General features: G+C 36.9%; 1 protein-coding gene across 1 annotated transcript in view; it reads right to left on the bottom strand.

Annotated features, from left to right (window-relative positions):
• The window catches only part of INPP4B (inositol polyphosphate-4-phosphatase, type II, 105kDa), a 713,554-nt gene that overhangs the window by 302,697 nt on the left and 383,024 nt on the right, over positions 1 to 27,833 (bottom strand). Inside the window, exons 10-11 of the mRNA XM_006876519.1 lie at positions 22,317 to 22,447; positions 21,789 to 21,893 (exon numbers count right to left, since the gene is read on the bottom strand). Of these exons, the coding sequence (XP_006876581.1) occupies positions 21,789 to 21,893; positions 22,317 to 22,447 (236 nt within the window). The remainder of the gene's footprint in view (positions 1 to 21,788; positions 21,894 to 22,316; positions 22,448 to 27,833) is intronic.

Raw genomic sequence — 27,833 nt, 5'->3', positions numbered from 1 at the left:
TACAGGGTTTCCGAGGGTGTAAATCTTTACAGGAGTAGAAAGCCTCATCTTTCTCCCGCGGAGCGGCTGGTAGTTTCGAACCACTGACCTTAAGGTTTACAGCTCGATTTGTAACCACTACGCTACCAGAGCTGAAAGTGATAAGAACTTAAAATACTTAAAAATCCTTTCAACTGAACCAAAAATCTGTTGTTGTGGTTAAGTACTGTCGAGTCAGTTCTAACTTTTAGTAACCCCGTGTAAGGTTTCCAAGGATCAGCTGGTGGGTTTGAACTGCTGACCCTGTGGTTCACAGTCCAGTGCTTATCTTATAGTGCTACATCATGATAAATGGAGAAAAGTTTGAAGTTGTTAAAAGTTTCATTTTGCTTTGATCCACAATCAACACTCATGAAAGCAACAGTCAAGAAATCAATGTTCAGATGTTCCTCATAAACTCTATATAAGATTGCTAATAGTTGGACAGAGAACTATCCTGTAATATTCATCTACTCTGGACACCTCCTCACCTCCTCCCCTGGGTGGCCAGGTGACCATTTATAAGTAGGAATCTGAGAACATAATACCTCTTGTTTTAAATCCTTCAGATGCTTCCCACTCCCTGATTGGACCCCAAATTCCATACCATGACCAGGAAGTCTTCTACTCTGTGCCAATCTTCCCAGCAACTCTTACTGTGTTCTTTGCTGACCAGTCCTCAAGGATCATATCTCGGTTACTGATGCCCTTCTAACAAGAGTTTCTTGGATTCACAACTAGTATGTGTACTCATAGGCCTCCACACCTCTGTGTGAATTGCACTGGATCATGTAAAGTTTGACTTCCTAAATGGTAAGCTCCACATTGCAGGGCCATCTCCATGAAGGGCATTCATCAGGATTCTCCCTCAATCAACAGCGCCAGGAACAGCAGGTTCTCCGGAAGTAAGTCCGAAATAGTTGTGTGAATGAATGGTTTCCCACAAATACGATCAATACAGAAAACATAGAATAAAGAGTCTTTTTGTTTTGTCTTGGTTTCTAAATTACTAATATTTTTAATTTATGGGAGTAAGTTTTGTGTTTAGTAGAATTTTGTTAGCTAGTCTAAGAATCTGATCACTGTACAATGATGTTTTGTAGAGGAAATTAATTCTGAATAATAAATATTTTAGTTAAAAATGCTGTTTTGAAAAGTAGCATTTTTCAAATGTTATTTAGGGAGTGCCTGCTATATTAATATTTAAAAAGGAAATTTGATGGCTTGTATGTTATTTTAAGTAAGAAAATCACGAAAAGCAGATAAACTGTTCCAGAGAAGGACTGGTGGACATGATAGAACAGGGGCAGGGATGTGAGGAAAGAGGTACAGTCACACCCTCACCCCTGACCTGTGGTATGCCCACCACATGTGAAGCAAAGAGAGGACTAGATAAGAAACGTGTCAATGGGTCAAGGCGTGGGATGGCCACAGGTGAAGCAACAAGATGAGCAGATTAAGGGATTACCAGAACATCAATCATGGGCTTTTTTAAAGCATAAATCCCCTTAGACCAAGTTGTGCAGGAGATCTGTCCCAGTGACTTTTAGAGATTGACCTGCTGGCCAATTGAGTGCACTTTCCATTTACATTCAACTTGCTTTCTTGCATTTATGTTGTTGTGCCTGTGTCTTGTGTCCCGGACACCTCGCGGGGATCTGTGACTCCTTGCTAGAAGTCCAGGAGAATTCCTGTGAGTTGATTGGTAACAGAAACAGGAAGTGAGGCAGCAAGGCTATTTACCTAATCCCAGTCAACTTTTTTGTTTTTGGTGGGGGTGGGGAGAGCTACATGGCTCCATACAATAAGCACTGTACTGTGCTCTACAGGGTCCTAGGCTCAAAACCCGGCAGCCTCTCTGAGAGAGAAAAATGAGGCTTTTTGCTCCCCCATGATTTAAAGCTAGGAAATCCTGTACAGGGTCACTCTGAGTAGAAACCAACTGGACAGCACTAAACAACTACACAACTCTGCTTGTTATTAACTCTTTGTTGTTGTTAACTGCTGACATCTGGGTTGCATGCTTATCTTACAGCACCACACAAGGACTCCTAGTTCATGTTAAGTTCTGCACATAATACACACACACACACAGGTTCAAATGCAGTAATTCTAAAGACATGTATGTTGACTACTCTGATACTTCCTGTTTTGATATAACAATACATCATATATATCTTTCACCAACCATGTATATGAATTTAGTTTACTCTTAATAACTGTGTGATATTCCACTCAGTAGAAGAGCTGTAATGTATTGAACAATTCTCCTATAATTGAACATTTTCAATTTTTAATATTTTATACAATGCTACAATAATGATTCTTTAAACTACCAGCTGCTCTGAAGGAAAAATATGTGGCAATCTGCTTTTGTAAAGATTACAGCATTGAAAACCAGAGGGGACAATTTTACTCTGTTTTGTAACTTCACTATGTGTCGGAGTTGACTTGATAGCAATAGGTTAACCTTTGATTATGTAGATTTGTGCAGTCATGGTAACAATCTCAGGATAGATTAGAAGAAGTATTTCTCAGTCAAAGAATGTGGATACTGTGGATTCTGGTGACTATGGACAAATTGCTCTCCAAAAAAGCTGTATTAACAATACAGTTCCATCAGTAGTGTTATGAGAAATTCTGTGCTATATTTTCATGTCCCCAACAGGAGTCCTAGTGTGGTACTGTAGGATAAACCCTGGACTGCTGCCCATCAGGTCAGTGGGTCATACCAACCAGCCACTCCTCAAAAACCCTAAGAGTTAGAACCATTTGATGGCACTTAATAATATCAACATGAGTCAGAATCAATTGGACAGAACTTAACACCAACATTAGCAACATGAAGGAATCAGGAGATTTTGAAGAACTAGGTGAAGGAAGAGAAACAAGCTGTCTGACAATGCTCCCCTCCTCGCAGTAAGAGCTGCTCATTTATTTTTAGTGCTAAATGCAAGAGTATAAATTCCTTAAATCCAGCTATAGTAGAGAAATCTAAAGTTATGAATGTTGTTGTTCTTAAGGGCTGTCAAGTTGATTCTGACCCACAGCGACCCTGTATACGGTTTCTGAGGAGCAGCTGGTGAGTTTGAACCACTGACCTTGCAGTTCAAAGAGACTTTGCAGTCCAGGACATGAACCCACAGCACTATATTGTTGTTGTTAGTTGCCATCGAGTCAGCACTGACTCATAGCAACCTTATGCACAGCAGAACAAAACAATGTCCGATCCTGGGCCAACCTCTCAACTTGCCATACTTCAGTCCATCAATGCTGCCACTTGGCCAATCCATCTCATTAGGGATCTTCCTCTTTTTCTCTGACCCTCCATCTTACCAAACATGATATCCTTCTCCAGTGACTGTTCCCTCCTGACAATATGTCCAAAGTATGAGAGACGAAGTTTAGCCATCTTGGCCTCTAAGGAGCACTCTGGCTGTACTTCTTCCAAAACAAATCTATTGGTTCTTTTGGCAGTCCATGGCACTTTCAGTATTCTCCTCCAACACCATAATTCAAAGGAATCAATTATTCTACGGTCTTCCTTATTCGCTGTCCAGCTTTAGCATGCATATGAGGTTATTGAAAATATCATGGCTTGGGTCAGGCTCACCTTAGCCCTCAAGCTGACATCTCTGCTCTTCAACACTTTAAAAAGTTCTTGTGCAGCAAATTTGCCTAATGCAATATGTCGTCTGATCTTTTGGCTGCTGCTTCCGTGAGTGTTGATAGTTGATCCAAGAAGAATGAAGTCCTTGATAACTTCAATCTTTTCTCCATTAATAACAATGTTGTTTATTGGTCCAGTACTGAGGATGTTTGTTTTATTGATATTGAGATGTAATCCATACCAAAGGTTGTGCTCTTTGATCTTCATCAGTAAATGTTTCAGGTCCTCTTCACTTTCAGCAAGCAAGGTTGTATCATCTGCATATCGCAGGTTGTTAATGAGTCTTTCTCCAATCCTGATGCCACGTTTTTCTTCAGAGAACCCAGCTTCTCGTGTATTATTTGCTCAGCATAGAGTTTGAATAAGTATAGTGAAAAAAATACAACCTTGTCACACACTTTTCTTAATTTTAAAACATTCAGTGTTTCCATGTTCTGTTTGAACAACTGCTTCTTGGTCCAGATACAGATTCCTCATGCACTGTAAGACATTTAATTTCCAAAGCTATATCTTTATTGTTTTATTTATTTTTTATTGATGAACTCGTTCATTTTAGGTGGTTGTTTTTTTATAGGCTTTATTTTTAAAGAAAATTTAGATTGAAAGAATATTTTAACAGTAAGTATAGAAAATTCCCACATAAGAACTTACCCACAAACCCAGCACACACACACAGTTTCCTAACATTAGTATCATGTATTGGTCTGAAACATAGGTACCAAATGATGATATAATATTGACAAATTGTTATTAAATAAAGCCTACAGTTTACATTAGGGTTCATTCCTTGTGCTGTACAGTCCTGTGAGTCCTTAATAGGAACCCTGATGATGCAGTAGTAAATCTCTTGGCTGTTAACCAGAAGGTCAGGGGTTTGGACCCACTAGCCAATGGGCAGTAGCAGCCTGCTTCCATAAAAAGTATAGTCTTGGAAACCCTATGGCATAATTCTATTCTGTCCTATAGTGTCACTATGAGTTGGAATTGACTTACTGGCAACAGGTATGGGCTTTAACAAATATATATTGTTGTCGGGTGGCTCAAGTCAAATCAACTCCAACTCATAGTAACCTTACATTGGTTATCCAGGGACCAGATGATAGATTTGAACTGCTGACCTTGTGGTTAGAAATGCAACACGTAAACCACTAAGCTACCAGAGTTCAAATATGTGATGTTATACAATTTACTATTGCAATATCACACAAAATAGTTTCATCACCTTAAAATTGCTTTGTAGTCCAACTATTCTTTCCTGATGCAAACCCCTGGCCATCCTGATGGTTTTTTTTTTGTTTGTTTGTTTGTTTTTAATATATTGTTGCTGTGCTTTTTAAAGTTTTATTATGAATTAAGTGATAGTTTATATTGCAGAAAATTGGTTTTGCAATCACATTTTAAGGAGCTCTGGTAGTGTGGTGGTTATGAGTTAGGCTGCTAACCTCAAGGTCAGCAGTTTGATACTACCAGTGGTTCCACAGGAAAAAGATGAGTCTTTCTGCTCCCGTAAAGATTTACATACAGCCTCAGAAATACTTTATGGGGTCACTATAGGTTGGAACCAACTCGACAGCACTTAACAACAACAATAATCACATTTTTGCTTCATTGCCATGATTGCAATCCTTTCCATGCACCATCAACCAACAGTATTTGCTGTTTAAATATATAGTCATTTAAACAGCCAAAGGGCAAATTTTACAAGCCAGTCTCATGCTCAGTCTTTTTCGTTCCCTGAGTCTAGAGTCCTTAGCTGTTTTATTTCTCCATGCCATTACCTCTGCCTCTATCTGTGCTATCACTGCTTCTCTGGCTAGGATCTCATAGTCCATTCCTCTTTTTCCCTCTTGATGGTCCTAGTGTCCTCTGTTCCTAGAATGCAAGATTAACTGCTCTCCCATTTTTGTTAAATAACATTTGCCTTTACAGTAGTGACAATCACAATTAGTCATGCATAAATATTATAACAAAAAAAATTATTATCCCCTTCTCCTTTCACCATACACATCTAGACAAGATGAAAACTATTCCACTGGGGATTCCATCTTCGTCCCTCTTGCTCTGAAACTAAACTCCCTTTTGAAAACTTGTAAGCCAGTCACTTCGTGCCTTTATAGCCACCCCCATTTTAGATAGCCAATGTCTAAGTTGCCCGTCCTGATGAATCCTGTGTACAGAAGGGATAGGCTTGATCTTTGATATGAAGACTCCATCCCTCTTGGTTGGTATTTTAACTATTACATCCATAAGTAAAGGTCAAGTTCATCAAATTGTAGCAATTTACACTTGCTTCCTGTATCAAATTTCTTTATCGTCCTTAGTAGACTTCTGATCATCAATCCATCGAAATCCAATGATGATTTTACTGTCTTCCTAATTTTACCTTTTTCAGAATGTCATATAACTGAAATCATACAGTATGTAATTTTTTCAGATTGGCTTCTTTCACTGAGCATTATGCATACACAGTTCCTCAATGTCTTTTCATAGCTTAACAGCTTATTTCTTCTGCTTTTTAAATTTTATTTTATTATTGCTGATTAATACTCCACTAAAGATTTACACCCTCGGAAACCCTGTACAGGGTCGCTATGAGTCGGTTCCGACTCCACGGCACATAACAACAACAACAAATATGGATGTATGGAGTCCTGGTGTGGCACTGTGGGTTAATGTGCCAGAGTGCAAAGCCATTTGAACTGCAAGGTCGGCAGTTCAAGCATACCAGCTGCTCCCTGGAAACACTGTACAGGGTCGCTATGGGTCAGAACCGACTCAATGACACTTAACAACAACATATGGATGTACATCAGGGGTGCATAGTGACTCTATAGGATAAGCACTGGATTGTGTACAACAAGGTCAGCAGTTTGAGCCCAATAGCTCTGCAGGAGAAAGGGAGGCTTTCTGCTCTCACAAAGATTTATGGCCTCAGAAACTCTATACAGGGTCACCATGACTTGGAACTGACTTAGCAATAATTAACAACAGCAACAATGTGGATGTATCATAGTTTCTTTATCCATTCATCTATTAAAGAAAATTTTTGTTGCTTCTAATTTTTGGCAATTATGAATCAAGTTGCTATAGTTGTTAATGTAGATATATGTTTAATTCACTTGAATAAGTATTAGAAGTGGTATTGTTGGATCATATAGGTAAACTTATATTTGTTGTTGTTGTTGTTAAGTGCCGTCGAGTCGGTTCTGACTCATAGTGACCCTGTAAAGGTTTTCTAAGGAGCCTCTTGTGAACTTCAACCACCGACCTTGCAGTTCAAATGACTTTACAGTCAGGCGCATTAACCCACAGCACCACACCAGGACTCCAAGCTTATATTTAGTAATGTAAAAATCTGCCACACTATCTTCATAACTCTGGGTTTGTATCTTTATCATAGCATCAAACACTTTCTAAATTACATAAAATAATTTAAATTCAATAATTCTTCTATTTTCTCTGCTAGATATTAAATAATTAAAATGCAGGTATTATACATTTAATGGTTCTGACTTCACAGTCCTTCCTTACCACAAACATACTAATCATGTTAATACACATGTTGTAGGTATTTGATAAAGGAGCCCTGGTAGTATAGTGGAATACAAGATGAGCTGCTAAGCACAGTGTCAACAGTTAGAATCTATAAGTTGCTTCAAGGGAGAAAGATTAGGCTTTCTACTCCTCTAAAGATTTGTAGCTCTGGAAACTCTACGCTGGGTCACTATAAATCAGAACTAACTCAGAGGCACACAATCACCACCACCAGGTACCTGAAAAATATCAATTGAAATATTTGGGTAATTGATTTCACTTATACCAGAATGTACTGTTCTTAATAGAAGAATACAACATTTAAATACCAAACCAAAGACAAACCAAACCAAAAAAACAAAACAAAACAAAAAAAAACACACCCACTGCTACTGATTCCAAATGACAGAGACCCTATGAAACAGAATAGAACTTCCCCTTAGTGTTTCCAATGTTGTAAATCTTTACAAAAACAGACCTCCATGTCTTTCTGCCACACAGTAACCAATAGGTTCAAAGTATTGACCTTTATGTTATCAGCCAAGTGCTTAATCACTGTGGTACAAAGGCTCCTTGCTGCATACAAATGAATAAATATAAAATTTCTTTTAAAATATTTATTATTGATAAATTATTATTTTATTTTGTATCAAAAGCAGAAAGTAAAATCATCTGTTTGCTTTCACTGCACATTTTTCATGACCTTAGCTTTCTTTTAAAAAAATTTTTTAGTTTGGATTGAATGAAGGTTTTCATACAAGATCATCAGTTTTATATTCAACAAATAACACACTTGGCTTTACCTCAATAATTGCAATCTTCTCCATGGAACAACAGTTATCCTGCTTCCTTCCTGTGGTTCCGATTTCCATTCTACCCACCCTCTCAACCTTTCTCAACTTTGTCTATAAGTACATGTTGCACCTTTGATTCAGCATTCATAGTGAGCATACCTTGCTAGTGCTGCTGTTCTCCCTACATCCCTAGGGTCATAGTCTCAGGTTTCTCCAGTGCCTTTCTGACCATTAAATCTGGTCTTTAAAAAAAAAAAAAAAATGAGTTTTGTTCCACATATCCTGCCAGTCTATCTGGGACCCTCTAATGTGATCCCTTTCAGAGCAGTTTGTAGCAGTAGCTAGACACCATCTACTTCTACTGTTCTCAGAGTCATGGAGACAACAAATGTTTATGGAAGCAGATCACAAGGCCTATGCTCCATTAGTCTGTTGGATTAATATAGTTGGACTAATTGATTCCAAGCATCTTCATTTCTCTTCTCTCTTCTTTCTTCCGCACATGAAGAGAACAATAGTTACACATGAGATGGCCAATCTTGTATTGTCTTTATGGACTATGTTATTCCAATTGACCATGGTGTCCCCTGAGACTATGGCCTGAGTCTCCAGGCCCAGCAAGTCATTGCCTTAAGATGTTTGAAAATATCTACGAAGTTTTCATTATTTTGTCTGCTGTATACTCCACCACATTTATGGTTATGTTTGCAGGAAAGGTAAATACTCATGTACCAATATCCCCTTTAAAACTCTTATATCTCTGTAGGATATATATATATATATACAGAACATTGTTGTTCCAAGATTGTATATATATATTTCACAATTTACTTCTATCCCCTTTAGCCCTTGTATACTTCCTTGTGTCTTTACCTGTCACCATCATTCTTCTGTCAACCTCCCTATTCTCAGATATTGCCTTTCCCCTTCTTGTATATTGCCTTCCCTATCACTGAGGTAACATGTATCTACCCTCTAGCCAGTGAATTATTCTCCCTTCCCTATGACCCCTGGGCAGTTTCAAAAACTATCTCTTTTTTTCCCTTTCAAACTTATATATTTGTAGGATATAAAAATGTATTTATGCCACACTTCCTCCCTTACCAACTCAGCCTAAGTCTCAATCCATGTATCTACACAGAGAACATTGTTTTTCCAAGGTTGTGTATATGTCACTATTGACATCTATTCCCTTTAGCCCATGCATACCTTCCTGCATCTTCACCAATATTTATTATTTTTATGCCACCCTTTGTGTCCTTCTATATTGTCCTTTTCTTTTGTTTTTGCCCTCCCCATCACCTAAGTTAATGTATGTCTACCCTCTAACCAGTGAATTACTCTCCCCTCTTCCCCACCCCTGGTAACCATCAAAGAATGGTTAAGTATAAAATCAGAACAAATCCTTCATATACATTTCACCCAGTCTCATGTTGTTATCCCATTGAATAATTACCCCAAATTAAGATATTTACCTGGATACTATAGCATTAAATAAGGCGCTCTGGTAGTGTAGTGGTTACAAATCGAGCTGCTAATCTCATGGTCAGCAGTTTGAAACTACCAGCTATTCCATGGGAGATAATGAGGCTTTCTGCTCCCTTAAACATTTACAGACTCGAAAACCCTGTAGGGTCGCTATGAGACAGAACCGACTCCATGGCATATAACAACAACAACATAGAATTAAATAACTTGTAAAGTTTCTTCACATTTGTTTTTACACTAACACCTTTCTGTTATAGACCAAATCCCACATTGCATTTAGTTATCATGTCTTTTTAGTTTCTTCTTATCTGTAGCAGTTTCTGTCTTTCATTTTTATGACCTGAACATTTTTAAAGAGTACTGACCAGTTATTTTGCAGAATGTTTTCTCAGTTTGGCTTTTCTCATGATTCAGTTGTGGATTTCTACTCTTGAGAAGGATCCCACAGAGGTGATATGCCCTTCTCAGTGCATAATGTCATAAGGTGTACTTAGTGGATATATAAGGATATAATGGTAACATTGATGCATTGGTTACAGTGGTGTCTGTTTTCCATAAATGGAAAAGTTATTACTTTTCCATTTATGATTGCTAAATATTTTGAGGAAGATACTATAAGACTTTATAAACATTGTTTCTACTGAAACACTCAAGAAGTAATTTCAGTATTCATGAATGAACTTTGCCTAAGGCAGTTTTTACAGTTATAATCTAATGGTGATTTTCTATTCGGCTAATTCTGTCGACATTTTACTAATTGAAACTCTTCTCTTAAATGAAAAGTTGACCCTCATCCTACATTCATTTATTTATGTAGTTATTTATTTATATCCCTGTGATCTCATAGATAATTCTCTTCTCCATTGGTATGTTTGGTATCCGATTACTGTCTTTATGTTGCTGTTCAAATTATGCCAGTTTGTTTGTCCACTGGGAGCTCTTGTAGGTTGGTACCTCAGCTCTTTATTTATGACTCTTTCTGTTTTTGTTTTGTTTTGTTCATTTGAAGCAATTCCTTACTTTCTGATGTCAAAAAAGAAAATATAATGAGTTTATTGTTTACTGTGCTTGTCCTGTCCTGGAATCAAATAGTATTTTTAAGAATCCGTGGTTCTTTTTGTTGTTGTTGTTATTGTTGTTGTTAAATGTCATCAAGTCAATTCCGACCCAAAGCGATCCCGTATAGGGTTTCCAAGGAGAAGCTGGTGAGCTTGAGCCACCGACCTTGCAGTTCAAATGGCTTTGCAGTCTGGCACATTAACCCACAGTGCCAAACCAGGACTCCTTTTTATTGGAGGATGGTAATTAGAAATCAAGTTTGGGTGTTTGGTATTTGCATCGCTACTGGGGTGTGACTGCTTCCAGTTCCTCTTAATAGCTTGAGCTGGGGAAAGTATGTATAATTTCTAACTTGAACATGTTGTTGTTGGTTTCCAGTAAGTCAATTCTGAGTCAGGTCCAACACTATGTGTTACAGAGTAAAATTATTCCATAGGATTTTCCAGTGCTATAGGATATGAACTGCAATGCTGACTGGATTTTTATGAGATCGAACTTCCTTTCCCTATATTTTCAATTAACAATACAACAACAACAACAACAACAAATGCTTATGGAAGCAGATCACAAGGCCTATGTTCTATGATACTGCTGGATGAATTCAAACAGCCAGCCTTTAGAATAGAAGACAAGTACAAACCATTTGTGCCATCTGGGGACATAACTTGTGCATTTGTTGTTGTTGTTTGGTGCCACATACACATTTATGTTTATTTCCTTATCTCTCTATTCATATCTAGAGATATCTATATGAAAAATAAACAACCAATCAAAAAAGTTCTAACAGACTTCAATCATTACTACTAAATTCCTTATTTTCTGTTTTATAACTTCTTTCTCTGACAATGAGAAAATTCATCTCATTATCTAAGAGATATTTCATAAATACTTTAAAAATTGCTAAACTTGACCTTTGTAAGGGCGTCATGTGGAGTTGTAGGATGAGCACTGAATTGCTAACTGCAAGGTTGGTACTTCAAACCCATAAGCCCATCCTTAGAAATCCTATACATGGTCACTATTAGTTGAATTAACTTGATAGCACTTAACAAAAACAACAACACTAGAAAAATTAAATTTTTAACTAAATTACATTTGTATCTTTTTTTTTTTTTTCCTTTAGCTTTATGTATACAGTATATTTCAAAGTCTCTTTAGGTCAGCTCCTTTCTTTCCTTATCTTTTCACTAAATTATCATTATATCATTTATTATCAGTTCAACCATTTCAAGAAGTAACATATGATCAATAGCCAGAGGTACTAAAGGAAGAAGTTCAAGATACACTGAAGTAGTATAAGGAGCACTTGGCAAACAGCAAGGCTCCGGGAATTGATGGAATACAAACTGAAAAATTTCAACAAACTTATACAGCATTGGAGGCATTCACTTATTTATGCCTAGAAATTTGTAAGACAGATACCTGGCTAATTGATTGGAAAAGATCCATATTTGTGCCCATTCTAAAGAAAGGTGATCCAACAGAAATCATTGAATACTATCAATAATATCACATGCAAGTAAAATTTTGCTGAAGATATTTCAAAAATGGTTGCAATACCACGACATTGAGAGGGAACTGCCAGAAGCTCAAGCTGGATTCAGATAAGAACATGGCACTAGGGATATCCTTGCTGACATCAGATGGATCTTGGCTAAAAGCAGAAAATAACAGAGAGATGTTTACTTGTGCTTTATTGAAAAGGCAGAGACTTTTGATTATGTGGATCATAACCAACTATGGGTAATAGTGTAGGGAATGGGTATTTCAGAACACTTAACTGTGTTCATGAGGTACGTATACATTGGCCAGGAAACAGTCACTCAAAAAGAAAAATGATTTAAAATTAGTAAAGGTGTGTGCTAGGGTTGTATTATATTCTTTCACCCAACTTATTCTCTCTGTATGCTCAGCAAATAGATGTTGGATTATATGAAGAAGAGCATAGCATCAGGACTGGAGAAAGACTCATTAACAATCTGTGATATGCAGATGATAAAACCTTGCTTGCTGGAAGTAAAGAGGACTTAAAATACTTACATATGAAGATCAAAGACCACAGCCTTCAGTATGGATTGTACTTCAATATAAAGAAAATAAAAATCTTCACAACTGGACCAATAAATAATATGATAAATGGAGAAAAGATTGAAATTCTCTATCAGATAGACACTTCATTTCACATGCATTCACTATTAGTACTCATGGATCAATGAGGAGAAACAGAACGGAATTGAAAGAAAGACCAGTAAGAAAAAATTCAAAGACAAAAATGGCAGTCTGATTGTTTACTACAAGAAAAAGCAAGTTGTTCACCAGTGAGCTATCAAGGAAAGCAAACAAGTTGCATCAGGACAAATCCCTCTCCAAGAATGAAACTCAAAGGGAACACATAAGCAAGAACGTAAGCTTGCTGGCTGGTGACCATATTTGTCTACTTGTGAACAGAAATGGGGGAAAGCTAGCAATGAAGATATGGACTGAGTTCCATAGACTCCCTTCAACGTTGAGATGAGAGAGAAAAGAAGAAGGGCTGGTTGGTCTGACTGTAGTGAGGCTTGGGGATTCCTCTGAACCCATGGACAAGGACCTAGCCACAGGGGGATATTGTTGACAGTGAAATGCACAGCTGATATAAAGTGAGGAGAGTTACAAAAGAATGTCCAAACTTGTAGATAGTACCCATTTGATCTAGCTTCCATGGTGTGATGATCAGAACTCAACCAGAGGAAGAAAAAAAAAATTGATAAAAGAAGCAAGTATAAATTGCTACAATTTGATGAACTTGGACCTATACTTATCGATGTAGTAGCTCAAAATACTAACCAAGAGGGAAAAATTCTTCATATCAAGGATCAAATTTACCCCTCTGAACACATGGTTGATAGGGATGGGCAACAAAGACATTGGCTACCTAAAATTGGGAGTGCGGAGGGAGCTATAAAGGCTATAAACTGCCTCTCAAGATTGAGTTTAATTACAAAGTGTGCCGAGGAAGATAGTTTTCATCTTGTCTACATGGGTCTGGTGAAAGGAGATTGTGATAGGATTCATAGCTTCAATAGTGAGTAATTGTTATCATATCATTGTTTTGTCACAACTGTAAAGGCTGTTGTTGTTAGGTGCTATTGAGTTAGTACTGATTGATAGAGACCTTAAGGACAACAAAACTAAACATTGCCCAGTCCTGGGCCAACCTCACAATTGTTGCCACGCTTGAGCCCATTGATGCCACCACTTGGCCAACCCATCCTGCTGGGGATCTTCCTCTTTTTCTCTGACCTTCCACCTTACCAAACATGATATCCTTCTCCAGCAACTGGTCCCTCCTGACAATATGTCCTAAGTGTGAGAGATGAAGTTTGGCCATCCTAGCCTCCAAGGAGCACTCTGGCTGCACTTCTTCCAACATAGATCTGTTGGTTCTTTTGGCAGCCCATGGTACTTTCAATATTCTCCTCTAACACCATAACTCAAAAGCATCAATTCTTCTACAGTCTTCCTTATTCACTGTCCAGCTTTCATATGTGTTGTTGTTAAGTGCTGTCGAGTCGGTTCCGACCCATAGCGACCCTGTACAGGGTTTCCGAGGGTGTAAATCTTTACAGGAGTAGAAAGCCTCATCTTTCTTCTGCGGAGCAGCTGGTAGTTTCAAACCGCTGACCTTAAGGTTCGCAGCCCAATTCATAACCACTACTCTACCAGAGCTCCTTCATATGTGTATGTTACTGAAAATACCATGGTTTGGGTCAGGCACACATTAGTCTTCAAACTGACATCTTTGGTCTTCAACACTTTAAAAAGGTCTTTTGAAGCAAATTTGCCTAATGCAATATGTCATTTGATTTCTTGACATCTGATTCTATGAGTGTTGATAGTTGATCCAAGAAGAATGAAGTCCTTGACAGCTTCAATCTTTTCTCCATTGATATGAATGTTGTTTAGTGATCCAGTGGTGAGGATTTTGTTTTCTTTACATTGAGATGTAATCCATACCAAAGGCTTTGCTCTTTAATCTTCATCAGTAAATATTTTAAGTCCTCTTCCCTTTCAGTAAGCAAGGTTGTATCATTATCTCAGGTTGTTATAATGAGTCTTCCTCCAATCCTGATGCCACGTTTTTCTTCATATAACCCAGCTTCTAGGATTATTTGCTCAGCATACAGGTTGAATAAGTATGGTGAAAGAATGCAACCCTGTCATACACCTTTCTGAATTTTAAACCATTTAGTGTTCCCATGTTCTGTTTGAACAACTGCCTCTTGGTCCATGTACAGATTCTTGATGAGCACAATTAAGTGTTCCGGAATACTCATACTTTGCAATGTTGTCCATAGTTTGTCATGATCCACTCAGTCAAAAGCCTTTATGTACTCAGTAAAGTACAGGTAAATATATTTCTGGTATTCTCTGCTTTCAGCCAAGATCCATCAGACATCAGCAATGATATCCCTCATTCCACATCCTCTTCTGAATCCAGCTTGAACTTCCAGAAGTTCTCTTTCAATGTATGCTTGCAGCCATATCAGCATTACCTTTAGTAAAACTTTACTTGCATGGGATATCAAAGAAATTAACCAATAATTTCTGTATTCCGTTGGGTTACCTCTCTTTGGAATGGACACACATTCAGATCTCTTCCTATCAGTCAGCCAAATTTGTCTTCCAAATTTTTTGACGTAGATGAGTGAGTGCCTCCAGTCCAGTGCTGCCTCACTTTCTTGAAAGATTTCAATTTGTATTTGATCAATTCCTGGTGCCATGTTCTTTGCCAATTCCTTCAATGTACCTTGGTCTTCTTCCTTTAGTATCATTGGATCTTGATCATATGCTGCCTCTTGAAACGGTTGAACACTAACCATTTCCTTTTGGTACAGTCACTCTGTGTATTCCTTCTGTGTATTCCTATTGTAAAAGTAGAAGTTGTATAACAAAAGGGGGAGTAGTTTACCTCACATTCCAGGAACAGAGGACCACAGGACCCTCAAGAGAGAAGAGCATGAGCTGAACTTGGGATCCTATCCCGAGACACAGCGACAGCAGAGATGGATGCAGAGATGATGGCATGGAGAGACTGAGCAGCTGAAGATTCTAGACTCATGGAATGAGAAGGGCTGTGTGCTGGCAGCTAGGAGTCTGGTTTCTAGAATGTGCCCTTTGGATGTTTAAATGATTATATATCCCTGTGTGTGTGTGTTTTGTACATCAAGGAGAAACAAAAAAAGGAGGGGCATTTTCTTGGTAAAGCAACAATCTATGATGGTTTTGGGGGGAGGAGGAAATGATACATGTGCTAGATAGAGAGTAGACATGCATTGACATGGGTGACAGAGCATGCAATGTACAACCAGAGGCAGGTTGGCAGAGGAAAGATGGGGATGGAGGAAGACACAGGGAGAAAGGCAGTGGTTAAAGTGAATAACTGTAAATGCTGTTAACTGTTGGTGCATGGAGAGAATAGCAACCATGTAATTAAGCTCGTTTTGTGCTTTTATTTTAATTTGTAATAATTATCTTATTTAAACTGATGCTGTTGCTATTGTTAGGTGCCATCAGGTAGTTTCCAACTCGTAGTGACCGTGTACACAACAGAAAAATATACAGCCTTATTATCATTGCTAAGCTTGACCTCATTGTTGATGTTGCTATGGTAATTCTTCTCACTGGAAGACTTCCTCTTTTTTGCTGACTATCCAATTTACCATGCATGATGTCCTTCATCAGGGACTGGTCCCTCTTGATAACATGTTTAAAGTATAAGAGATGAAGTCTCATTTTCCTGGCTTCTAAAGAACATTCTGACAGTACTACTTTCAGCACAGATTTGTCTGCTCTTCTGCCATTCCATGGTAATTGTAGTATTCTACTCTAATGAGCTCTGGTAGTGTAGCAAGACATTGATTTTGTTTGCTCTAGCTACATCCAGACATTGACTCTACCTAGGACCTCTTGATATTAATGGGGTATCTTGTTTGGATTTTTAAATGGGGAAATGAGAGTGATGTCTCCTGGAATTGAGATAAGGTAGTATAAATTCCACTTGCTACTCTTGTTTTCCTCTAGTGTCTTTGATCTTAGCTATATCACTCAGAGTCACTTCTCAAAAAGCTAGGATCTTCGTGCGTATTTTGTAGAAGTTCAAAGAGTTTGAGCCTTTTTACATTCGAGGTATTCACAAACTTTCATTGAAGTTTTAAAATTCTAAAATTTGATAGTCAAAAGGTTGATGTGAAGAAAACAACTGGAAATAAGTGCTGGATATTATTTTCAGAATTGACATAAATTTAAGGCAAAGGAAACATTATACTTTAGCTATAGGTATCCATGGATTGTCCGATGATCTCCAATAAGAACACACTGTGTATAGCTGTGCACTCCTTAAATTTGAGATGCTTTCTGTCACACTCAAAACTGATGATAAAAGCTTATTTAAAAAAAAAAAAAAGGAAATCACAAATATATTGCCATAGTGAAATTTCTTAATATTTTGCAATTGACATTTGACAATTTTCATTTGCGACTATCCTAATGTTGGAAGAGGTATGTTGATTTTTTTTTGGCTTCTCTAGACTTGAATTTCACTTAGATTACTGTTAAGATAGGAGGTAAACCTACATGTATTATGGAGGTCTTATTTCACATTCTCTTTATTTAGTTAATGGAGGATGATATACATTTAAAGTACTATGTTCATCCCTGACCAGTGTAATTTTATACCTTTAAAATTAATAATTGTAGTTAATTTATTCTAGAAGAGAGCATATATACTAAGACACAGAGCTATGTACTTATTTTAACCTGATTGAGTTTTTTGTTTTGTTTTGTTTTTTAAATGATGCTGCTGGTTCTCACTGAGTCAATTCCAATTGGATCATGACGACCCCATATTTTATAGGGCAGAATGAATCAATAGTGTTTTCTTAGTGTTAGGATTCTTTTGAAGTCTTGTTTTTGTTAGGTGTCTTCAGGTTGGTTCCAACTTATAGTGATGTTATGCACAACAGAACCAAACACTGTCCATTCCTGCCCCATTCTCATGCTACTGTGTCAATCCATTTCTTGGGGTCTTTCTCTTTTTCTCTGACCCTCCACTTTACCAAGCATGGTGTCCTTCTCTAGGGCTGGTCTCTCCTGATGATATGTCCAAAGCATGAGAGACTAAGTCTCGCCATCCTAAATTCTAAGGAGCATTCTTGTTGTACTTCATTCAACACAGATTTGTTTATTCTTCTGGCAATCCCTAGAAATTCTCCAACACCATAATTAAAACACATTGATTCTTCTCTGATTTTCCTTATTCATTGTTCAACTTTCACGTGCCTATGAGGTAATTGAAAACACCATGGATCCGCAGGCACACCTTTGTCCTCAAAATGATATCTTTGTTTTTGAAAAGTTTGAAAAGGTCTTGTGCAACAGATTTGCCTAAGGCAAAATTGACTTCTTGACTGCTACTTCCATGAGTGTTGATTGTGAATCAAATTATAAATGAATTATTTGACAACTTCAATCTTTTCTCCATTTATATGAATGTGGCTTATCAGTCCAGTAGTGAGGATTTGTGTTTTCTTTAAATTGCAGTGTAATCCATATTGAAGGCTGTGGTCTTTGAAGTCCTCCTTACTTCCAGGAAGCAAGGCTGTATCATCTGCATATCACAGGTAATTAATGAGTCTTCCTCCAATTCTAATGCCACATTCTTCTTCATAAAATCCAGTGTCTCAGATTATTTGTTCAGCACATACATTGAATCAATACAGTGAAAGGATACAACCCTGGAACACACCTTTCCTGATTTTAAACCATTCTGTATCCCTTTGGTCTGTTTGAATGACTGCTTCTTGTTCTATGTACTGGTTCCTCATGAGCATAATTAAGTGCTCCTGATTACCCATTTTTTTTTGCAATGTTATCCATAGTTTGTCAGGAGTCACACAGTCAAAAGTCTTTGTATAGTCAATAAAGCACATGTAAACATGTTTCTGATATTCTCTGATTCTCACTGAGTCAATTCCAACTGAATCATGATGACCACATGTTTTATAGAGCTCAACAGTGTTTTCTTGGCTTTAATTGTCACACAAACAGATCATTAAATCTTTCTTCCAAAGTGTCTTTTGGTGAATTTGATCTACCAACTCTGATGTTACCAACTGATCACAAAACTTTTTTTGTGGTCCTTTGAATTCTTGTTGTTGTTGTTAGGTTCCATCCAGTTAGTTCTAATTCACAGTGACCATATGCACAACAAAGCAATCTTTCATACAAGATTCCTATGATCACAGGAGTGATATCAATCGTTCCATGTCCTCTCCTAAATCTGTCTTGAATTTCTGGCAGTTCTCTGTGAATGTACTGTTGCAACCATTTTCTAAGAATCTTTAGTAAAACTTGCATGCTATATTACTGATATTGTTTGATGATTTCTTCATTCTGTTGGGTCACCTCTCTTTGAAATGTGCACAAACATGGATCTCTTCCACTTGGTTTGCCAGGTAGCTGACTTAAATTTCTTGGAACATATGAGTTATCACTTGTAGTGCTGTATCTGGTTTTAGAAAGATTTCAATTTGTACTCCATCACTTCCTGGAGTCTCTTTTTTTCACCAATGCCTTTGATGTAGCTTTGACTTCTTCTTCTAGTAACATCAGCTTTTGAACATATGCTAACCTTACAAATGCTTAAACAGCAACCATTTCTTTTTGGTAGAGTGACTCTGTATATTTATTTCATCTTCTTTTGATGCTTTTTGCATCATTCAATATTTTACCTATATTGTTGCTGTTGTTAGGTCAAGTCAGTTTTGACTCATAGTGACCTTATGTACACAGAACAAAACATTGCCTGGTCCTGCACCAGCCTCACAATTGTTTGTTAGCTTGAGTCCATTTCTGCTTTCACCATGCCAATCCACCTTAAGGGGATCTTCCTCTTTTTTGCTGACCCTCTACTTTACCAACCATGATGTCCTACTCCAGGGACTTGCCCATAGAGTCATTCAGTATTGCAAGTCAAAGCTTGAATTTTTTTCTTTAGCTCTTTCAGCTTAAGAAATTCTAAGTGTGTTCTTCCTTTTTGGTTTTCTAACTCCAGGTCTTTGCGCTTCTCATTATCATATCTTACTTTCTTTTCTTGAGTTGCCTTTCTATTGAGTTCTTTGACTTCTTCTGTTTGCATTAATGTCTCTATGCTCAAGAGCAAACTTCAGAATCTCTTCTGACCTCCAGTTTTGTTTTTGTTTTTTTTCTTTCCTGTTTTTTAACGATCTTTTGCTTTCTTCCTGTATGATATTCTTGATGTTATCTTACACCTCTTTTGGTTTTGGGTCATTCATATCTAATGTATCAAATCTGTTCTTGAGATAGCCTCTAAATTCAAGTCGCAACATTACAGCAGTATGCAAACCACAACAGTATGACAAACTTACAGATGAGTGTTGGAGGGGTCCTTTGAATAGCCTCTACTTTAATTTTTCCTTCTATGAAAAATAAGATTTACTCAAATATATTGAAGTGAAGACCTCTTTTTAATTTGTGGGGTTTTGTTTTGTTGTTGTTGCTAAGATCTTCAATACAATGGATATTTTATTTGATGTATTTAAGTAATGAACAAGGATAACAAATTAACTTATTGGATGTGGTAGTATTTAAAGTTAACTAGAGATTATTGCATTTGTCAGTGTGAAGCAGGACAGCACTAGTTCTGTTCTGATACTTGTTTAAGAGATAGCTATTTGCCTAGTGTTTCATGAATCTGTTTGCTATTATTTGCAAAGCTATCTGTCCAATATAGTAGACATATTACTCAAATGTATATAGATATAATTTACTAATGGTGTGAATAAAAACAAATATAGGCACATACAATGAAATACCAAGGGCTGACCAATCTTACTTGCATCATTACCTTGCAAAATGTTCTCTGTATTTTAGGTAAACATTCAGATTTATCTATGAATCTTAAATAAATTTAACTGCAATTCAAAATTTACAAAATGTTTGTTATGCAAACAAGTAGAAACTTTGATTTACTGAAACTTAAAAAAAAAATTAGCCTTCTTATTTTACCAAAACAAATAAACAAAACTCATTGTAGCTCAGATAATTTAAATGATGCTCAAAATCAATGAATTAAGTGATAAGACCTTAACATTTCAGTCAAATTTTCAATTTCTATTACAACATGAAGTTGGCATTTTGGTGCATCTCATTTTTTTCTTATTTCTTTCATTTGACAAACTTTGAGATCTGAAGAACCTAAGTTGAAATTTCACATAGGTGGTAAAATTTACTAAAGATAACAAAATTATACATCAGTCTGATTGTTTACAGTTGAAATTGTACATCAGCTCATTGTATACAGATCAATCGTATATACAAACTTAGAACATGTGAATGTTTCATTTTTCTCATTAGAAAACTTCAGATGATTCTAAAGCAGAACAAGAGATTTCAGTTTAACTTTTCCAAATATGTAAGCACTGTATTTTGTTAATGGTTGAAATTAGTGTATTAGAATGCATCTGTAGAAATGCATGTGTGTGTCTGTCTATGTGTATAGGTGTACTTATCATGAAGGATATCAAGTGATTTTGGGCCATCAAGAAGACCGATAGATAGTATTAAGGTAATCATAGCATTTATCATTTAAACAAATAGACTTTTCAGAGGAAAGTAGGGGCACTATTAATAATTATGTTGGGACAACAATCAATATAGAACTTTCATTTAAAAACTAGGACATACACTCACCTTCAATATGTATAAAATGATAAAGTAATAAGTAAAACGAAAAGAAAAATGACAAGAATATTCTAAAATATATTTTATAGAGAAATGGTAAGAATTATGGAGAATAATAAGAAAATAATGACAACATCATAATTCACTCTGAAATCTATTTAGTATGCATATGAATGTCTCACATTTCTCTCTGAAAAGTATTTTTTTCATAACTGAGAACGTCAAAATACCCGACTCAGTATAACATCACCAGATTCTGTTGTTTTCAGAGGGAAGAGATGCCACATTGACGTATTACATAGAAACACAGCAGCAAAAATAAAAGAGTCACTTCTGTCATATTTAATGTCGTTATCAGCTTCAATTGCTTCATCTTTATCTTTATATATCTGATAAACTTTTAAAATCTGCCAGTGGGCACACTTTTAAAAGAAGTACATACAACTTAACCTGGCCATTTTAAAAACAATAATATATAGTACCTTTCAAATGTGGGCTGTGCACTTGCATTCTTTGTAGGTGTAGATTTATTGGAACAAATTCTAATGTCTTCTCTCCTTTGCTGCTGCTTGATTTGAAAGAGGAGGCTGGATTTTAGAAAAGAAAAAAGATTGTTTATAGTAAATAAATAATCATTTAAAATAAATAATAGATGTTTGTATGTGTTGAATGATACATTTGGTAGAGAAAAAATTAAAGAATTTCAGAAAAATAAACATATCATAAATTCATGAGTATTCTATATTTATGAGTATGTCTTTATTCTCAGAAATTCAATTTTTTTTTAAAAGAAGACAATTGTTATTATACAGATAACATGATACAATAGCACAAGTTTATTTTTCTTCTATCTTGTTTTGGATTCCTAGGTGACAGAGGTTAAAATAAAAAGTTTTGCTTCATTATTTTTCATCTGTGGCTCTTCTGACTTTATAATGATTATATATTTTTTTCTTTTCACATAACATACTTGAAATACAATTGAGTTAATAAAATAATTGCTTTCATACCTGTTTCCTTGCTCAGTTCTGTCAGAATGTCTTGGTACATATTCACCATTTGATCACAGTGACTAAGGACATTTTTCCTTAGGTTGTCCCAGTGTGGAGAAAGCTCACCAAGTTCTTTTATTTCCTGGTTTCTGTTAATAAAGAAAAGAGGACAAATTAAGCTTTCATAAGAAATTGCTTCACTACTTCATTTGGCAAAGTGGCAAAGTCCTATGAGCTTATTAGAAAAAAAATATTCTAACACAGAAGTTAGATTAGATCAGGCTAGATTATAAGAATATTAAAAATTCTGTACGCCAAAAGAGCAAACAAAATTACAGATCAAATTCATTTGCAGAATATTCACAAAGTGACAGTCTTGTTGTCCTTAATAGATAGAGAAGTTATTCAGTTTAAAATCAAACACTAAACTTCAGTCAAAAGATGGTTCTATTCTAGTCTTAAGCCATCTAAAATTAAATGATGTGGGAAGGACTATCTGATTAAGTCTGAAGGTAACCCAAAATACCCAAGGAATCAATTTGTATCTAGTAGAGTTGCAAAATTCAACAAAAATTCAAACAAAAACACAAGTCCATTTAATAAGCTCCTGCAGTCATTAAGACTGTGACTCAGAATGATCTTATAGAACAGAGTAGCGGAGAACTAAGGGCTCTGGTAGCGTAGTGGTTACGAATCGGGCTGCGAACCACAAAGTCAGCAGTTTGAAACTACCAGCTGCTCCGCGGGAGAAAAATGAGGCGTTCTGCTCCCGTAAAAATTAACAGCCTTGGAAACCCTGTGCAGGGTCGCTATTGAGTCGGAATTGACTCCACGGCATATAACAACAACAACAACAAGCGGAGAACTGCCCTAAAGCTGTAGTCTTTATAGAAGACTGCCCCATCCTACCCTATGGATGATGGGGTCAAACTGCCCAACATTAGTAGTCAAGTGCTTAATTACTGTACCACTAGAGTCTCTTATAGTTAATAAATGATCTAATTTTTAAATCAAGTGAATGAATATTTGTTGATCAGAAATGATTTCAGTGGCATCAATTTCTCCCATGGAATAATTTGATTAGGTAAATCCTGTATGCATATATTTCATATGCTCTTTATCAAAAGGAAGAGCTAACCATGCCATTTAAATTTTAATTATTAACTTTTATCTAAATTTCTACCCTTTAGCCAAGTGAATTTAAAGCATCAGAAAGCCTCTTAAAATTACAGTGATAAATGGTCTCATATGCTGCTTGGTTAGAACTCATTCATTTCTGTAACCTTTTACCAACAACATTTTCATGAGGCTAATTTAACCAGCAATAATGAACCTTCTTTCTTATTTTGACTGTGAAACATGCTAAATACCAAGCTAATAAATTCAGAAGATGTAGTATCTTTAACATTCTGTTAAATACAAGAATAATAGATGGTGTGCAAAAATGTGACTTGCTTTCAAATGTTTGTAGCTGCCTTTGCATTGTTTCAATGGGAATGTAATATAATATTGCTATATCTTTCATCTGAGAGCTTTACAATTTGGGGAACCATTTATCTCACTCCCAAGTTTTCCATAGATTAGCTTTCATCCCACAACATGACTGGGTGAAGCAGTAATGAACCCTTAGATAATGGAAGGGAAAGCAAAATAACCAAGGAGGCAGCGTCTCTGGATGCACTCAAATACTGGGTGTTTACATCCAGGACAGGGCAACAACAACTACCAATGAAATACACATTTCCAAAAGCTTGAGATATCTAAGTCTAGAAGAATAGGAGGTATTAGACTAAATCAGGGAGAGATAGAAAGTGGTATATACCAATTTCCTTTAATATATGTAACGTTTTAGTCTTTACTGTCTGGAAACTGTTGCTATGGAGCCATTGGTTAAGTATTTCTATTTAATATTAACGAGTGCACCACGAGTTTATACTTTATGGTGCCTCTGAATTCTCATCTGAAATCTAATTAAAGAAAGATGGGTGAAGGGAGGAGAAAGGGTGAGAGTGAAACCCTGGACCCCACTGTGGGACACTGGAGTGGTGAACATCTCTTTGTTTTAAAGAATTCTAGTCTGTTGTGGCAAGAAAACTGTGTTCTTTTTTGCAGGGAGTGACTTGAGATTACCTGGGCAAATCCACCAACTATAGTTCAAATTCATTGCATTCTGCCAAAATGGCAGTTTATATTGAGGAATGTATGCAGGCAATTTGGGGTATACTTATTAGTTTGCTAAAGGATACCATTGAAAAGGTACATATTTTGAAAGAGAGATAATACTCATATGTGGTCTCTTTGGCTTGAGAAAATTTTTAAAGTATAGATCTTATATGATAAAGATTTAGTAAACCGGAGCAGATCAACAAAATATCATAAAATTAAATGATGCAAAGGAAGATAGCAAGGATAATTTTTAAATGAAATAAATTAATAAATTAAAATACATAAGAAAAGAAACAAAGCCAGGCACAGTAAAGTGAATTGAATAAACTTTTCCATCAGAAAGTCTAGAGTGATATACATTTTTATCCTACCATGCCATACTTTGTAATGTCAAGGAAGTAATCTGGAGGCTCCCTTTAGGACTTTTAAACCATGGATTATTGGTACAAGGAGGGTGTGTGTGTGTGTGTGTGTGTGTGTATGTGTAAAATACTTCCCAATCATCTTTCACTGATAAGAATTGACCTTTAAGGAGTTTAAGGTGCTGTAAGATAAGCATGTTGTTGTTGTTGTTGTTGTTGTTAAGTGCCATGGAGTCGGTTCCGACTCATAGCGACCCTGCACAGGGTTTCTGAGGCTGTAGATCTTTACGGGAGCAGAATGCCTCCTCTTTCTCCCGCGGAACCGCTGGTAGTTTCGAACTGCTGACCTTACGGTTCACAGCCCGATTCGTAATCACTACGCTATCAGAGCTCCTTAGCAATTAAAAATGACCAGCTACTCCTTGAAAACCCTATACAGGGTAGTTATGAGTGGGGACCAACTCCAAGAAACTTAACAACAATAACAGTGGAATATTAAAGGAGTCTTGGTGGCTCTATGGGATAAACAGTGGACTGTTAACTACAAGGTATTCAATTCAAACCCACCAATCTCTCTACTCAAGAGAAAGAAGGCTGTCTACTCCCATAAATATTTGTAGCTTCAGAAACCTTATGCAGGGTCAATAGGAGATGGCAGTGGGTTTTTTTGTTGTTATTGTTATTTGCTGTTTTCGTTTTGTTTGGGGGCCATTAAATATTTTCCACTTTAGATTGTATCTGGTCCTTCTCTGTAGCTACTGGGGAAGCTAAATGTTGTCAGAGAACTTTCCTTGGTTTAGTCTGTTGTTGTTAAGTGTTGTTGAATCAGTTCCAACTCATAGTGATCTCTAAATAGAGTTTCTGAGGAGCAGCTGGTGGATTTGAACCACTGATTTTAGGTTCAAGCTGACTTTGTGATCCAGTGTTTGTCCTCCAGTGCCACACCAGGATTCCAATCTGGTCAAAAATATATGAGACAGTCTTACCATCCTTGTATCTAAGGCATATTCTGGTTGTACTTCTTTCAAGACATATTTGCTTGTCCTTTTAGAAGTCCATGTTATATTCATTAGTATTCACTACACCATGACTAAAATGCATCAGTTCTTCTTCAGTCTTCCTTATCCATTGTCCAGCTTTCACATCCATGTAAAGTGATTCATAAAATACCATGGCTTGGGTCAGGTGCACCAGGGTCCTCAATGTAACATGTTTGCTTTTTAACACTTTAAAGAGTTCTTTTGCAACAGATTTGATTTCTTGCCTACTGTTTCCAAAGGTGGTGCAACAACCATGTGGGAGGCCTGTCTGACTTCCACTGGGTTCACAAAAGGGAAAGAGAATCAAATTCAAAATCAGTTCAAGGCTGATTCCTATGAGGCAGACCACCCTACAACTTTCTTAACCGTATTCTGAAACCAAACATTCTTCCCACAACCCTCTCTATTTCATATATGGATTTGATAATCCATTGCAATGGCCACACAGAATTCATAACAATACTCAGGATTATGGGGTTTATTAGGGAAATGAACAGGTTACAAGTCAGGATCAAAACCAATTCTGGATGCAGCAGTTTTCGAATGAGGAACCTTTCTTGTCTGCCATACTGCAAATACACCTCACTCTTGTCTTCAGCCTCTCAGCCTTTGGCCCTTTGGCCTCTGCTTCAGTACATGGGTCTAGAGCCTGCAGCTGCTCTGTCTTTCCATGTCACCTCCTCTGCCATTACTTTTTTTCTATGTAGTGATCTCATGTTCTACTCATGTTCTTCAGGCTTGATAGTCCTGTAATCTTCCATTTCTGCTTCTGATAAGGCTCCTTGTAAACCTAGTTGGAAGGCAAAACTAAACAATCCCATCCTTAATGTTCTGTATACCTTAATCGCATGGAGCTCTGGTGGCGTAGTGGTTATGAATCGGGCTGCGAACCTCAGGGTCAGCAGTTCGAAACTACCAGCTGTCCCATGGGAGAAAGATGAGGCTTTCTGCTCCCGTAAAGATTTACAGCCTCGGAAACCCTGTACAGGGTCGCTATGAGTCGGAACCGACTCCACGGCACATAATAATAACAACAACCCGATCACTCAGTGGGAACTGAGAAGACTTTGGATAGAAAAGCCATATCAAGTAAATTTAAGGTACCATAGGTGGTGATTGTGGGTCTAAGTAAAATGAAATCATTGACAATATTAAACTGTTCTCTCTTTGTCATAATTTTGCATATGGGTCCAGTTGTGAGGATTTTTGTGTTCTTTATATATAACTGTAATCCATACTGAGGCTATAGTCCTTGATGTTCATCAGTAAGTGTTTCAAGTCTTTTTAGCTTTCAGCAAGCAAAACAGTGTCATCAGCATATTGCATTTGTTAATGAACCTTCCTCCAATTCTGCTGCCATGTTCTTCTTCTTAGAAACCATTTTCTTGGATTACTTGTTCAGCATATATATTGAAAATATATGGCAAAAGGATACATCTCTGATTTTAAACCATGTAATATGTCCCTTGTTTTGCTTAAACAACCATCTCTTGGTCTATGTACATATTCTGCATGAATTAAATTAACTGATATAAACATATATACATACACAAGGGGATTTTAAAAAGTTTATGAAAAATGAAATTGAAATTGAAATATATATGTTGCTAAGTGCCATCAAACGTGTTCCAACTCATAGCAACATTGAATAGAGTTTGTGAGATGCTGGTGTGTTTGAACTACTCACCTTGTAGCTTGTAGCCTACTGCTGGTCATACAGCTCTAGACCAGAACTAAATAACAGTTGGAATTATCTTGGGAGCTATTGAGCTGAAGGTCTCAGCCTTGGGGGTAGTTTAACAGTAGGATTGCAACTGAACAGTGTGGTTCAGAAAATTGGGCTGCTCCCAGGTCAAGCTGCCCCCGAGGAACTTGCAGGGCTGCCTCCAGGGCAGGGAACTTGCAAAGTGTTTTATTGTATGATCTTCAGTTCAACTCTGCATAAACATCTACCTGCTGTATCTTTG

This window comes from Chrysochloris asiatica, unplaced genomic scaffold (assembly GCF_000296735.1).
Source record: "Chrysochloris asiatica unplaced genomic scaffold, ChrAsi1.0 scaffold00388, whole genome shotgun sequence".
Taxonomy (NCBI): Eukaryota; Metazoa; Chordata; class Mammalia; order Afrosoricida; family Chrysochloridae; genus Chrysochloris; species Chrysochloris asiatica.
Note: the sequence above shows the minus strand (reverse complement) of the source record. Positions and strands in the feature narration are given on the sequence as shown.